The sequence below is a fragment of the Cryptomeria japonica genome, chromosome 3, assembly GCF_030272615.1.
Source record: "Cryptomeria japonica chromosome 3, Sugi_1.0, whole genome shotgun sequence".
Classification (NCBI taxonomy): domain Eukaryota; kingdom Viridiplantae; phylum Streptophyta; class Pinopsida; order Cupressales; family Cupressaceae; genus Cryptomeria; species Cryptomeria japonica.
In genome coordinates this window covers 332,863,606-332,879,128 of record NC_081407.1, presented here as the reverse complement: position 1 = coordinate 332,879,128, position 15,523 = coordinate 332,863,606, and the positions used below count along the sequence as shown (strand labels likewise).

The 15,523-nt window shown below is 37.4% G+C and overlaps 1 protein-coding gene across 3 annotated transcripts in view; it reads left to right on the top strand.

Annotated features, from left to right (window-relative positions):
- LOC131067212 (cell division control protein 48) overlaps positions 1-13,892 on the top strand; it is a 332,369-nt gene extending 318,477 nt beyond the window's left edge. For all 3 annotated transcript variants that reach the window (XM_058002161.2, XM_058002160.2, XM_058002162.2), the window contains 2 exons: positions 13,278-13,376; positions 13,460-13,892. In XM_058002161.2, the coding sequence (XP_057858144.2) occupies positions 13,278-13,376; positions 13,460-13,582 (222 nt within the window). In that variant the 3' untranslated portion in view covers positions 13,583-13,892. The remainder of the gene's footprint in view (positions 1-13,277; positions 13,377-13,459) is intronic.
- The last annotated feature ends 1,631 nt before the right edge of the window (positions 13,893-15,523 follow it).

Below are 15,523 nucleotides of genomic sequence, written 5' to 3'. Positions count from 1 at the left end.
TTCTTCTTGTTGATTACATCTTTATCATTTGCTTCTTCAACCATAACCTTATGCTGAACAGAGAGATCTTCATGTGATTCAAATGAAACCATGACTGCATTGCATTCCTCAGTATGTTGTTTACAAACTTCAGATTTGAGAGAATCATAAACAAGATTTAAACAAAACTCTTCTATAGTACTCATGAAATGATCCTCATCAAGTTTTGGGGTAGATCTCTTATGCATGATATGTCCAAGTTCATGACCTTGGAACACGAATGCATTCATTTCAACTTGATTGGGATCTTCATGTATGCTCGTACAAAAAGAGAATTCTTCTATAGAACTTTCTTGGGGACTTGAACCAATATCAAAACCTCCATCTTCGAAAATAGACTCTTGATTTTCATCTTTCTCAAGCTTCTCATGATCTTTTAACTTATGAGATACTGATTTGACATCAAAGCTTGAACAAAATAGTTCCATCTCATCCCAGAATGTATCCTCTTTAATATCTTCTTTACTCTTTTGAATAGGAGAGTTGAAATTTGCTTCATGACAACTCTCATCAAACTTTCCAAAATTCAAAATAGACTTGTCTTTATGTTCATAAATCATCTTTTCACATACCATGACATGATTGTCCTCCTTTATTAGCACCTTGGATGAGTGGCCTTCAACCTCTTGTTGTGCATTGTCCATGGTATCCGACATGGTCCATTCTTTTTGTTCATCAACTTTCTGGAACTGCATAAACCAGATTTGAGAGTCGCCAGCTACGTCTGCTTCCTCATCTTCTTGGAAGAGACCAGCAAGATCACTTTGTTCAAATTCAGAATCCTCCACTGCTGCATTTTTTGGTGGTGCCTCAATAGCAAGCCCTTCTGGTGATGAAGGAAACTTATCTTGATTTTTAGTTACATAACTAGGAGCAATATTTGGGTATGGACTCCTTGGAATATCTTCATAAGGGGAAGAGAATACACCTTGAGCTATTTGTCTTTTGAGGGCAATCAACTCATTAGCCAACTTCTGTACCATGGGATCTGTTCTCTTGGTAGCCCATGATCCCAATGAAGAGATTTCTTTGGACCCATTTGATTCTATCTTTATCTTACCAGCAAGGATAAGATCATCTTCAATATCAATTGCCAAGGCTTGTGCTACTGCAAGGTCTCTTGGGACTTCCCTTCTCAACAAAAAACATACTTCTGGCACTTGAGCATTGATGAAGAAGCACTTCAAATTTGCAGCGGTAGGCTGAGCAACAACTGGAATTTTGTTACACAACTTATTGAATTTAGCCACAAAATCCCGCATGGGTTCATGTGACTCTTTTTTCATTTGAGCCAACTGAGCTAATAATGCATGCACATCTTCTATAGGCTTGAACCTCTCTTCAAACTTGACTTTAAGTGTGGCCCAAGATGCTATCGAACCAGCAGAAAGGTTATAAAACCAATCAGCTGCAATACCTTGGAGAGTCTCCACAAATAGCCTTACAGATACATCTTTGTGTTCAACACCATGAACACCACATGCAATGTAGAAAGCAACAATGTGTTCATCAGGGTGTTGCTGTTCATCTCCAAAGAACTTGGGAAAGTTCTTCCTCGAACCATCAAGAAGAGCATGCAAAGGCGGAGTCAAATTCAACGGACCAAAAGCATTCCCCCAAGGACCTTGAGAAGCCATTTAACAAATCCTTGGTGAAAGCTTGAGAAACTGCAAGAACAGGAATTACAATGAATAGCATACCGGTATACTTCAAACAAAAGCATGAGGCTATTGGATGCGTATTGGTATTTCCAGCAAAAACCCAAGAAAAGTTATTCTGAAAACAACAAGACACTAGACTTCAAACGAAAGCGTGAGGCTTCCGAATGCGTTTGATCCCCAGCAGAGTCGCCAAAAAAACTGTTGGTTGAAAATTTTGTACACTTGGGGAAATATACAAAATTGTGGTTTCAACCACAGCACACGAGTAAAAACTCTCCTAATTAAGGGAAGGCTCCCCCTATCTAACTACAACTTGGAAAATAAAATGGGATGGGACAGCAATCTTTCTTCTTTTTTCAAGAAAGACAATATCCTTTTCTCTTCACTGAAAAGGATAGCGATTGAATAACAGCAGTAACCACTTTCAAGTAAAATGAGAGAAAGGAAATGAAGTTTCCTGAAAGCTCAAAGACTCCCGTCACTTCCTTCGGGACGGGACAGCAATATCAAGCTCAAAGACTTGACTATTGGAAGTCCTATCTACCCTTTGCTATACTAAATTTTACAGCGAATAAAAGATAACAGCTCAAAGACTGAAATAATCTATTCTTTTAACACGAAGACAAGAACTAATGCAAGCTCAAAGACTTGCTGCTATTTCTTATCAAACAATAATTTTTCTCAAGAATGGACGCAAGCTCAAAGACTTGCTGCTCCTTCAAGAGAGTTTCCTATTTTAATTAATCTTCTCTACTTGCAGCTCAAAGACTTCAAATCAGATTGGACTAAGCTCCTTTAGAAACACTTTGCATAGAAGAAATAAAAAGATTCAAACTCAAACATGTAGCTCAAAGACTCAAAACTTGAGTAATCCTTCTTTATTATTCTTCCAAAACCTTCAATTCACATTCATAAGCTCAAAGACTTCTTGCTGTAAATTTGGCAGAGTTTTTTGCTTGTTTTCAAAAAGATGATAATTACAATGGACCTCTCAAGTATTTATAAAAGAGGAGCCTTGAGAAAAAGGTGGGAGGATCCTAACTAACTTGAGAGATTCTCTCAACCACCAAGACTCATTCAATAACTAACTGAGACTTCATTAACTAACTAAGAGTCACTCCAACTAACTAAGACTTATTCCAACTACAGTCCTAATTGGACACAACTTGTAGTTGCGTTACATGTAATTACAAAAGTGCAAGTAATGTGTAACTTGCATTTTACAAAAAATACTTTTACATGTAACTTGTCAAAACAAAATTACAAATGCATAACTAAAACTATTCCATGTGTCTAAAGACACGACTCTAACTGCATCATCCTTTGTCTGTGATGATCTTCATGTCGCTTCAGGATGCTAGAACTTGAAGTATTATAGATTGGTAAAGACATCTTGAACCGGAACGGGAACTTGCATCCTTGTCTTCTTGCTTGGGGTAGTACTAGCTTTTCAAGAGGGAACGAGCTGCCTTCCTCTTTTCACGTCATGACCATCTTTGTCTTGAAAGCATTTTATGCTCTCAACCATGAATTGTTGTTGTATTTCTTCTTTGTATCATCCTTCATTCTTGAAATTTGCTTGCAAAATAAGGCCCATGCCTTAATCCATTGATTTGGTAGATCGTGTGTGCGAACCGGACTGACAAGGGAAGGGATAAATTGATGCAAAAATGGGCTCACAAGTGAATTTCGGGTTTTGGAAGCTGCATTACATGTGTGGGAAAAACAAGAGCATTACTTGCAATTGCGGGGAACAAACATGCAACTTCATATGTGTAATGGGTAAACACAAGTTTGCACTTGTAATTGGACCTTTAGAACTCATTTTCAAGTGTTTTTTGAGTGCATTTTGGACCAATTTCGGGTTCTGGATGGCTGACTGCAGGTAGACTTTAAATGGGGAAAACGAATGAATGTGTGAAATGAGTGGATGAAATGGCATGTATGGATGAGGGAATTGGAAGCGGATAGGTAAAAATGAATTTCAAGAAGATCACTTGGAACTTTGCCAATGCAAAAACGGGAAGAACTTTCAACTTGCAACCCGGATTTCAAAAAACCCCATTTTGAAAGGATGGGTATTTCTCATCTTTGCAACTTGGAATTTCAACAAAAGATAGTTAAATCTTTTATCCGTAAGGGAAGAACAATGATTTTCATCCAACTTGTAATCGGAATTTAAAATCCCGAATACAAGTAAAGAGGGAAAATGGGGAAGAACAATGCAATTCTAAAATTGCTTTACAAAGGGGAAAATCTCTCTCACAAAATCTGATTTTTGGGGAAGAACCAACCATTTACAAATTTACAACTAGAAAGGAAAAAACAAGAAAACAAGAAAAAAGAAACAAGAAGAAAATAAATCTTACCTTGCTCCAATGTGAAAATGCCTCTCCAAAAGATAATCAATCTTTGAAATAAAGAAGAATATCTCTTAAAAAGAAATTAACCGTATTCCAAAACCCTAGCCACGTTTTTGAAAAATGTCCAAAACTGAAAAACGTGGCAGCAAATGCATGAGAAATGGCATGGAAAATGGCCAAGACTCTTTCTAACCTCAATACCTTAGCATACCAAGCCAAAACGATTCATAACATTGCTGATTCGTGGCATTTTTAATGAAGAAAAACGTGGTTTTTTGGCAAAAACGTGTTTGCTGTTATAAAGCTAAAAACCAGCAATCTTAACCTCCATGTGGCGTGAAAGGTGTTTGAAAATGCATAAAAATAGGGAGGAATCCAAAACGCCTTCTATCTCCCAAAAAATCTCCACAAAAATTTGCTAAAAATCTTCAAAAAACATGTTTTTCCTTGCAATTCGGGTTTTTTGGAACAAATAGCAAGTTTAAAATGTATGAAACAATGAAAATCGGGTTTTTTGGAGGATATGACAAGTTTAAAATTTCACTTTTTCAACATGTTAGGCAAATTCGGGATTTTTTGGCCAAATGACAAGTTTAAAATGTCAAAAATGCACTTTATAAGCAAAATCGGGTTTTTTAAGACAAATGACAAGTTTTATTTTTTACTTTTTCACTTATCAAGCCAAAATCGGGATTTTTTGGACAAATGACAAGTTTTAAATACTTGTAAATGGGAAATAAAATCCCTACAACAAGTTATACTTGCTTGCACATATGTAATGGGGATTTAAAATCCCTATTACATGCAAAAACCATTAAAGTAGGGGTTTTTTGACCAAATTGCAAGTTTACTTGTAAAAGGGAAATAAAATCCCTATAACAAGTTAGAAACACTTGCACATATGTAATGGGGATTTAAAATCCCTATTACATGTGAAAACCATTAAAGTAGGGGTTTTTTGACCAAACTGCAAGTTTACTTGCAGTTGAGCCAAAAAATCCCTATTTTAACTTAAAAAAACCAAAAAACAATAAAAAGGTAAAAACAACAAAGGGGAAACTTAAAATAAATTACAAGTAACATATTTGAAATAAAAGTGCACATGTAATTGGTCAAAAATTCCCCTACAAAGACCAAAACAATGAATATCATTAAAACTTGCAGTTTGAAGAAAATTCTCCACCTGCAGTTGGGGTTTTAAAACCCTACTAAAGGAAAGACATAGCAGACGAACCCAGAATTTGATGAAATTCGAAACGTAGTTCGAGGATGGACTGAGGATTAAGCCAGTCCAAGGATTAGTCAAAATTCTGCCTCGGGAAGCGTGCCATAGAGTAAAATTTTTCACTTTTTCACAAAAATTCCATGTAATGGTCCTTCATTTTTTTAAAACAAAAATGAGGACAACAACGTCTACCTGCAAGATCTGCCGTAAGATTTCCTCTTCTCCCTTCGTCCGTGGTGGACTCACTGTCTGGTGACTGTTTTGTCCTTGTGCGGCCATCTCCTTCGTGATCTCGTCTCTGGCCTCCCGCACTCTCTCGGTCTCCATGTGGGGATTTGGGTAGGCAATCTTTTTAGCCTGTGCCCTTGTGATTGCCAATACTTCTGCCTTCGTAGGTTCTATGTTTAGAAGGTGTACGCCAGGCTTCAGGCAATTTGCGTCCTCATGGTCGCCTGGCCCGCACCATCGGCAGAGGTGCTGAGTGTTGGCTTCCTTCGTACAATCGCGGGCGAAGTGTCCCCACTGATTGCAGGCCCTACATTGAATCATCGGCCAGCCCTTGGCATCGTACTGGATCCGGTTTTTGTTGTTGTTATTGTTATTGTTTCTTCCGCCGCCGTCGCGTCTATTATCCCGGTATCCTCCAGATGATGCCGTTGTGTTAGTCTACTGGCCCGTACCCGCTGGTGCGGATGTTGTGGCCTGCTCTGTGAACAACACCTGGTTCGGGCTTCGGGTTTTCATATTGTATGGGCACTCCTTGGTGGAGTGTCCCATCATTTGGCAAATCTCACAGAATGCCTTCTTCGGGCAAGTACCCTTTGTGTGTCCATCACTCCTGCAGTCTGTACACCATACTTCAGTTTCTTCCATCTTACTTGTACTCCCTTTCATGGCCTTGAATTCTCTCAGCATTCGTTCCATGTCCTTCTGGAGTGCGTGTACCTTTTTACCTGATCCGCTACTGCTACTGCTCTCTCCGTCAGAATCTTCGTCATCGTCAGATGAATATCTATTACTCTTCTTCTTCCTTGATGTTTTGTATTCGCTTTCTAGATCCATCGCCCTGTTATAGGCGTCGTCGTATGATGTCGGGGGTACAATCTTCATTTTTTTCCGTAGGGAAGATTTCAGTCCTTCCACAAACCATCGTTTTTTTAAGCCCTCAGCTGTCTGGCTCTCCATTTTACCCAAGAGTTCTTTCAGCCTCCGACTGTATGCCCATACTATCTCCTTAGTACCTTGCTTGGCACTATATATCTCTATCACAATTTCGTTGTCATCACGAAGCAACCGGAACTCCTCCGTGAATTCCTTCTGTAGGGTAGCCACTTTTTGCTTATCTATATCGGAGTACCAATCTATGGCGACTCCTCGTAACGTGGCTGGGAACTGCTGTACCCAGTCATCATGGTCTGTTACTTCGTTGGCAGACCAAATGGTCTCACATGTACGGCAGTGCCGTAAGGGGTCTTCCTTGCCGTCCCCTGTGAACTTTGGTAACTTTTGTTTGCTCGCCATCCCTGGTCGTCTTCCTGGAGGCGGTTGTGTCTGTGTCTGTGGCCCTGCGTTGCTACCTCCGGTAGTGTTGGTGGTGTGTCCTGGAGGTACGGTGTTTTGCCTGTCCCGTGTGGCACCTACACCCGTATTGTTGCCCTCCCCTTCGCTCGGACACGCTCCTACTCCTGCCTCCCGTTGGTGATCTTCACTCCGTGGTGTGAGGGATAAGTTCCTAAACTGATCCTGCGTCTCCTCGACTAGATTTCGCCTTAACCTTGTTTCTTCTAGAAATTCTTCGTGGCTCCGCGTCCTACGATGATCTAGCGACGGGTAGAAATTTCCATCGGCCTCTGCACCTTCCGTGGCACCTCCTTGGTTCCCCTCGGGCCCCCCTTCGGCAGGTCGTCCTTCGGCAAGTTGCCTCAGCCTCCGTCTACGTTCTACTTGCTGCTCCAGAATCAAAGCCCTCTACGCGGCCTCCCACTCGTTCGTTTTCGGTTTTCTATTTCTATCTTTATTCAACAAGTTTGGCATTAATTGTAACACATCTCCTTAACTCTCAATTCTTTAAATCAAAACATGTCTTTATTAATTCATCTGCTCAAGTACAACTCATGTCAATGACACTTTTATTTGAAAATAAGAAGTTCACATTTCAATTCCCTCCTGGCCTGTCGCCATCTCTTTCCGTGTCCTATCGGTTGTTCTCTTCGTATCGTTGCAGGATTTGTTGTCGTAACTCTTCCTGGGCAATCTCCTCCAGGCGGGCCTGTTGTGCCAGCGATGCCTGTGCAAGCAACCGGGGGAGGTGGTTCATTAACCGGTTCACTGCCGGGCTAACCTCCAGCGCTGTCCACACGGCACTTGGTGGGATTTCTGCCTCCGCTGCTTCTCGTCGAACGTATGTCTGAATGGCCACCTGGAACAAAATCGAGAATTCTCGTGTTGCCGTGTCTTCTCCTGTGTACAGTTCTGTCTGCGTGTCGTCGGCTTTCGGGTTCACCTCACCAACAGGTAGGCCCATTATGTCTGTGCGCCATCCGTGTCTTCTGTTCCTGAGTGCGTGTAGGCAACGGCGCCAAATGTTTGCCCTCTCGGGTGAATAACTTAAGACATAAAGGACATAACGCAGAATAATGCCATAAATATCAGACAAGTGTAACAGATGTTCTATTCATCACAAGTGTGTTTTACAAGTTACATTCCGGAGTATAAAAGGGTACCGAGGGGGTGCGAGCGCCAACCGTCGCACCGCAACTTCCACCCCTCGGTTGCCAACTAACCAAAACAATTACACATAATTAACTAATGTTATTCCCGTGTACAATAATGCCGCCAACAACCATAGATTATCTTGAAACATTTTCAACCTATCCAATTTGTAGTGTCTTGTGTGTGATCAAGATTTGTGTCATCAAATCTTAAATAAGAACACCCATTAAATCATTACTTTCCCTTTAACATCAATAACAAAATATTCAACAATCCTTCTTGACATCAATGACAACATGTCTAATTATCTATATACCGTTGACATCAATGACAACATTTCCAATAGATGATCAATAGGGTATTATTAAATATCATAATCATAGTTTGAAGACTCAGACTCAACAGCCCAAAATTTTGACTCGAACTCTAGACTCAACATGAATTCAGTCAAAAAAAAGCCTTACAAGTACACCCAAAAAATTGATGCATTTAGAGAACATAAAAGTCTAATTTGACTATCAATTTGTCATGAGTCAAACATTACACATGTCATATGATCCTCAAACTCTCAAAATTTGAAATTTAGTAATTTAAATGTATAGTATCATTATAAATTTATAACTAATTACATATGGTGATATGTCAAAATGAAAAAAAAAAAACAAATACAATCTACATCTTCCTCTTTACCCTCCTAGTGTAACTTAATTTTTTTGGGATGAGGGGAAATGAAATAAATTTTGACAATGTTTCCCCCTGATTTCTCAATATTTTCTTATTTTCAAATCAAGAAACAAAGAAAGAAAATAATGGCTACTTGTTTTATGATTTGATCAACTTTCAATCCTTAAAAGTTCTCTTCTCAAATCATCTTCTTGCTAGATTGATGTTTCATTGGGTGAAATGGGTGAAAAAGAGCAAAAATGACTGAAAAGCATTGAATGTCCACTTAAAAATCATGGCTGGGCATTTTTCATGCAGTTTAGGAGTTTGAACCTGAGACTTGCCGAGTCTTGGCCTTGGACTCAGCCGAGTACTTGACTATAGTCCACTCGTGAGACTGGTTGACTTAGCATGACTAGAAAAAGGTCTTATGAGTCTTCGAATTAGGAATATAATAATCTAATCTAAGGCATAGGGTGTTTAGCAATGGTTGGGGTTTGTGGTTTGCAAGAAAGGAAGGATGGCAAATCTCCAAGAGGAAGAAATGGTGGGATAGGCAATTATGTAGAAGATGGTAATGTGAAGTATTCCCCAAACCTCTTTTTAGAGCCTATTTGTGAATTTCAACCTAATAAATTTGATAAATAGGCTATGGCAATGGTTGTGGTTGAATCGAATAAGGATCCTATTCATTCTTACAAAGGTAAAGTCGCAATTTGATCTAGAATAGGAAAAGATAAGAAAGGCTTATGCAAGGCTTCTTGAATCTTCTGCTTCCCACCATTCATGCACTTAGAACGTTGTTGGCAAGGCTTCAATTAAAGGAATGGCCCTATTAATGAAGAATCCTTTGGGTCTAAATTTGGCCATAAAGGATAGAAAGAACCAATGGTTCCTAATCAATAGATAGATCATTCGACAAAACACTCGGTTTATAAGGAATATAGGCTATGAGTAATCGTTAATATTCCTCAATGCCGTTTGGATATTTGATATCCAAAGGAATAAATGGGTCTCTTCCTATGTTGAAGAAATCCTTAAGCAATATGGAGATGTTCTAACTATTATAGAGATAATCCTATAGACCCATCTAGGGCTTCTTGTTTCTTCTTAGGAGATGTTCCCCTTTTGTGGTTGAATCCCTCTGGAATGCCTTACTCACAAATGAGTGTGTGGTTAAAGTGTCTTTGCAATAGGAGGATCTTTTTCTAGTGGGTAAATTTATGGGCAGAAATATGGATTGAGCCAAACTTTCTAGCTGGATGGAATCTAGGTGGTTGAATATAAGGTTATCCTCCATCTACGTGTCAAAGGGTTTCTTTCTTATAGATTTCAATTCCTATATCATGAGTTTTTGTTTAGACAAAGAGATTGTAGTTTTTCAATAGATCTGGATATTCTTAAGTCCTTAGTTACCTCTTTTGATCCAAGTTACATATATTTTGCAAAAGTTCCCCTTTTGGATCCACTTCTACAACCTCCCTTTGGCACATAGATCAACAAGATGGTTTATTCATTAGCAAAACAAATTGGGAAATTTGTAAATATGGACTCTCGCCACTACAACAAGTTTACTAGAGTATTTGTGTATATGGATTTAACTTGCTCAATCCCCCACTCCCCCAATATCCAAATCCTCACATGGTACTTGGCTATAGTATGTGCATTATGAAGGAATGCCAATGAGATGCTTCAAGTGCCTTACTAATAGAGGATATGGGTTGCCTTTTGAATATGGTTAAACCCCAGTTATACTCCATAGTCCATACAACCCATTCAAAAGGCAACCCATCACTCCTAGACTGTTTATAATGCAACCCATCATACAACAATTGTTCAAAAGGTTTAAACTATACTCCTAGACTGTTCAAACTGCCTTACTTATAGTATAAACAGTCTAGGAGTATATTTTATAATGCAGCATTTGTTCTGAATTAAAAAAAGAAACTTATAGGCCCCCATCATACAACAATTATACCCACCTACCTCATTTTCGAGCTTACGGCACTTTAAATACAGTACGCATTTACATGAAAGGTCTGCTGTTTGTCTTTGTACATCCTTTTATTTGTTCATTCCGTAATTTCATCACGATCAGCAGCTTTCTTGCCTTCATTTCCTTTGGTTGTCTCCCTATAGCTCCCCTTCTTTAAACTCTTATTACTTGGGAACCAACTGTATCTTCAGGTTGAAGACTCATACAAAACTTGCCTTGGAACTTATTGCACACGAGGTCCTAGCATTGCTCTTTCACATTTTGACTGTAGATTGAGCAAATGGTCATCCTATGGACATGCTTCTATCTCCCAAAACATCTAGGTAACCATCAGCGGTGCTCTCTAGTTCTCTAGCAAAGGAGTCTATATACAGAATATATACAAGACGATCTTACACATCAGTTAGTGAGAATGCACCCCTCACTCTTTGCATTAGAACTCTGCTTTATGTCTTTGTCTATACCTTCTTCATGTGCCCTCATCAGCATCAAGAAAAACAAACTTGAAGTCTTCAACTTCTTTATCAATCATAGTCTTAATTCTAACATAAGCTACTTTATTCCTTCTAGACTCAACTAGTTTTTTTAATTTTGACTTCAAGACTAGATAGCAAAAGACTTTATGGTAATAGATGATGACTTAACTTTAACATTGAGCTTTGGACATTATTGAAAATAGTTGGAAACCTTTTTTGCGGGGATTTTACAAGAGTATCAAATTATACTCATCACTGTCTCCAACGATTGGAGGTCTCTTTCAACTCTTGGACGCCTTACAAACGGAACAAATCTGCTTCTTGGCTGCCTACTTCACATAAGCATAGTAGGAAATCTGTACCAAATGTGGTCAACTCCCATTCTTTTGACAGCACTCCCTTTAAGCTTGTCATTCTAATTCCTAAGGAGGGAAAATAATAGTACTAGTAGTTTGGCATTGTTTCTTTTAAGGGGTCAAATGGCATGCATTGAGGTCCCACAGAATATTAATCAAATCCAGGTTCATGTACCTTAATTTGGCCATTTCTTGTGTAAAGAACGGGGTAGTTATGGTATTAAAAAGGTAATGACTACATGCATATAAAATGCTGCCACAGCACCAACTTCTGGGTTCTCTTGCTCAAGAACCACATTGTCCTCAGCAGGAGCAACATCGGGGAAGCTTTTGTCTTCCATTCTGTTAGAGAGAATTAGGCTTTGCCTCATCTTATGATAGATGATTTGCCAAGCATTTTGGATGATAAACTGCCCTGCAAATCCCCCTGACTTTTGTGGGTTATGCTGTAGTCAACTGTGTGAATGAAAGACTAGCTTCCATAATGAAGATCGTTGCCAGTTTGGAAATGGCATTGGCCTTCTGGACGCAGATTTTGTTTTAGGACTTCAGCTCCAGTCCCATCTGTATACTTTTGTCTGAAAACAACCAGCTTCTCTTTTATTTGGCAAGGATTGGCTGTACAGTAGTTACACAAGTTGCCTCCTCCAGCATGTATGAGAGGTAGTTGCTTCATTTTCATGCCTTAACATTGTCGTTCTTCACTTTCACAAAAAATTCATTGCACAGTGCTTGGTGTTCCAGGGTACATTATTTGACACAATATTACAGTTTGGCTGTCATACCTTATTGAACTACAATCCAAAGGACCATGTTTTTTACTACTGAAGATATTACAGATATTTATAGTATATACATTTGCATAGATAAATAAGATTATAAGTTTGTGTGTCTCCTACTTCCTAACCGTATGCATAATTTTTTTTTTACCTCTTCTGTAATTGGATATTTGAGGTATTTTCTAACAAAAATATTTTGCTTTTTTATCTTTAAACAAACTGTCAATTTTTATTGTACATGATGACTTAGACTTGCTCTAGTTATTTTATTTATGATAGTGGGACTTCTACTTAAAGAGCCTCGATCCAAATGATATGGGATATATACAATTATGGTCAATATACTAAGAACCAAGACTCAAAATATCTACCTAATACTGTAACTTCCTCCATGCACCTAATGAAGGGAAGGGCAATCTAGCCATAAAACATGCTTAATTTGTGAAATTTACCTGTAAGACATCAGTATAAGAAGCAGATCTACCAACTAAATTAATTATTTTTTACGTACTGCTGAGAAGCATTATCTGGATTAAATTTGTCGATATATGCCTTAAATCCTAGTTGAGATGTTGAGTTTTTGAGATTGAAGTTTTGAACACAGGAAGTTATAAAAATATTTTCAAAGCACATAAATTATAAAAATGATTTTTTTTACTCGTAACCTTAGATTTCAAACTGCCTTACGGGCTTTATTCTTGGCTTACAAAGCGTTCCCTCATTGTTCATTCTCCTCTGCAGATTGTGCAAACTTGATTCTGAAAAGCAAATGACAAGAAACCCCTCTTAACCATATCTGAAATACTTTAATGGACATATTTCAAATTTTAGTTTCTAATGAAGCCTTAATTTCGTCAATCATCTTATTGTTTCTGAAGTACAAATTCTAGCTGAGTCATATCAGAGTAGTGTTGTTTTCCACGTAATGCCCTCAAAAAATGAAATCAGTATGTGCATTGGATTAGTATGTGCCTCATTAAAATACACTTCATTGGAATTGTCAACAGACACCGCTTGCTGAAGATATCAATTTTGAGGATTTGGGTCATCGTTTTGAATTTACCAGTGGATCCATCAACATGGCCATCATTCGGGCAGCTGCAAAGGTACTGCTTAGTTCCTGTTCCTTATCATCTGGTTTTAATTTTAGTTTATGCAATTGAATTGATTAATCAATCGCTTATTGTAGGCTGCACTACGGGACAACAAATCATTCTGCATTACAATGAAAGACATGGTGAAAGCTGCTGAGTCAGAACAAGAACACATGAACGATGAAGTCACTGAAATCATGAAACGTGCCTTTCTTTAAGAGGACATTGATATTCTTCAAAAATATATACGTAGGTGTCAAGAAGGCTGTCTTTTTCTGCAAATTTTTGTCCATTCAATTGCCTAATAATTGTTCAAGTAGCATTTAGGACAGAAAAATTATAAATGAAAATTTGATGTGAAAAATGTTGATCAGGGAAGTAATAATAATAATAGTGCGTACCACCTCTACTATTACTGGATCAATTAAATCAACATTTTTTAACGTTCTGAGAACAAAATTTAAAGAATTTGAAGACCATATAGACTGATGGTTCAATTTATAATTCAATTATGGTTTTTCCTGTTAAGATTTAATTTTCAAATTTTTTAAATTAAAAAAAAGTTTGTTTATAAAAAGCCTATAATCTACAATAATACAAAACTTTTATCAATTCTTTTTATAATTCTTATTGAATATTTTATTTATTATTAATTTTGTAATTAAGAATAATATAAATTTAGATCATGGGGGCTTCACTATCTAGGCAATATTATATCATATGCATTCATATTAGGGGTTTTAATATCTCAAAAATGAGGGTACAATATATTGTCTATCAATAAAAATGAGGTTTTTTAATTTGAGCTATGAAAAAATGCAATATTTGGTGAAAATAGAGGGGCTTTTAATTCAGCCTATGTATTGGGAGGGGGTGACAAAAAAAGAGTTTTAAGGCAATATTTTTCGGAAATATGGGGATTCTTTAGTATGCCATGAATGTATGTGCTATAACCTAGGTTCGCTAAGAGAAGCCCCCATGATTTAGATTTACCTTCTATTATTAAGTTTTTTTTGTTTATTTGTTAAAATTGAATTTTAATTATATTATTAAAATAAAGATATTGGCATGGAGTATAATGTATTCTTTTAATGAGAATAACTTAAACTTATTATTTTTCAATGGCCTTTATTTTATGTTATATTCTATGGAGTCTTGAAATGGTAGGACAACAATGATGAGTCTCAAGGATAAAGGGACTAAGGGCTTATATTTTAGGATGGTGAGGGGACAACAACAAGATAGAGATAGTAGTGTAAATATATATAGTATTCAAAAAATATATACAAGGAGTAACATATGAAAATTTGAAATACTCAATTATATTCAAAATGATGATTACATTAAAAAATATAATCGGTCAATGGCCGAATACCTCAAATCATCATTTATGCCCAAAGGTTGCCCCCTAAATCATTGCTCAAACTACTAGACTCTTCAAGGTCATGCTCTTCCAAAGCAATATAAACTAACTTGTGTATGATAAAACTTTATCAATTTGTGTCGACTCCTCTAGCTCTACAACCCATCAAATTAGTAGTCTCCTTGTACACAATTGTGTAGTAATCAATGAAGCGTAAGACATAATATACAACTACAAGCTTCTTCACCCTCTTAAAGGTAAGTCAGTTCCTATTAATAAAGTGGATGAAATTATAAGTGGACTAGTTTCTCTCAACATTAAAAGAACTAGAAACTTGAGAAAGTAAACAAATGACTAATGTGGCTGCCAAAGAATTATGCCCATGTATAATCCACCATAGAATTGGATCCTCTTGTGCCATAAAATCCTTATTCATTTTGACCTCTTCTAAATATCTCTTGAGAGGCAATTTTTGCTCACTTGGAATAAATAATGTTAGCTAATGTAGATTTAGGGATATTTTGAATGGTCTTTATGAACCCTACCTTCATCTTAACATCTTATATGGAAGTAAGTTTATCAAGCCTTTGCATATATCTCTTTGGGTTCAATGCATAGGTAATTGTACACAAGGGAATCTTGAGCTTCTCACATTAGCGATGAATGATTAGTTGAGTGTTCATTATAGAGTACTCTAATGTAAGGTAGTTCTCTTGTATGATATCTTTCATTTGGCTAAAATTACTATTAATGAACTCATAGACCCTTCCAATACTAGGTACATTTGCATCCCCAT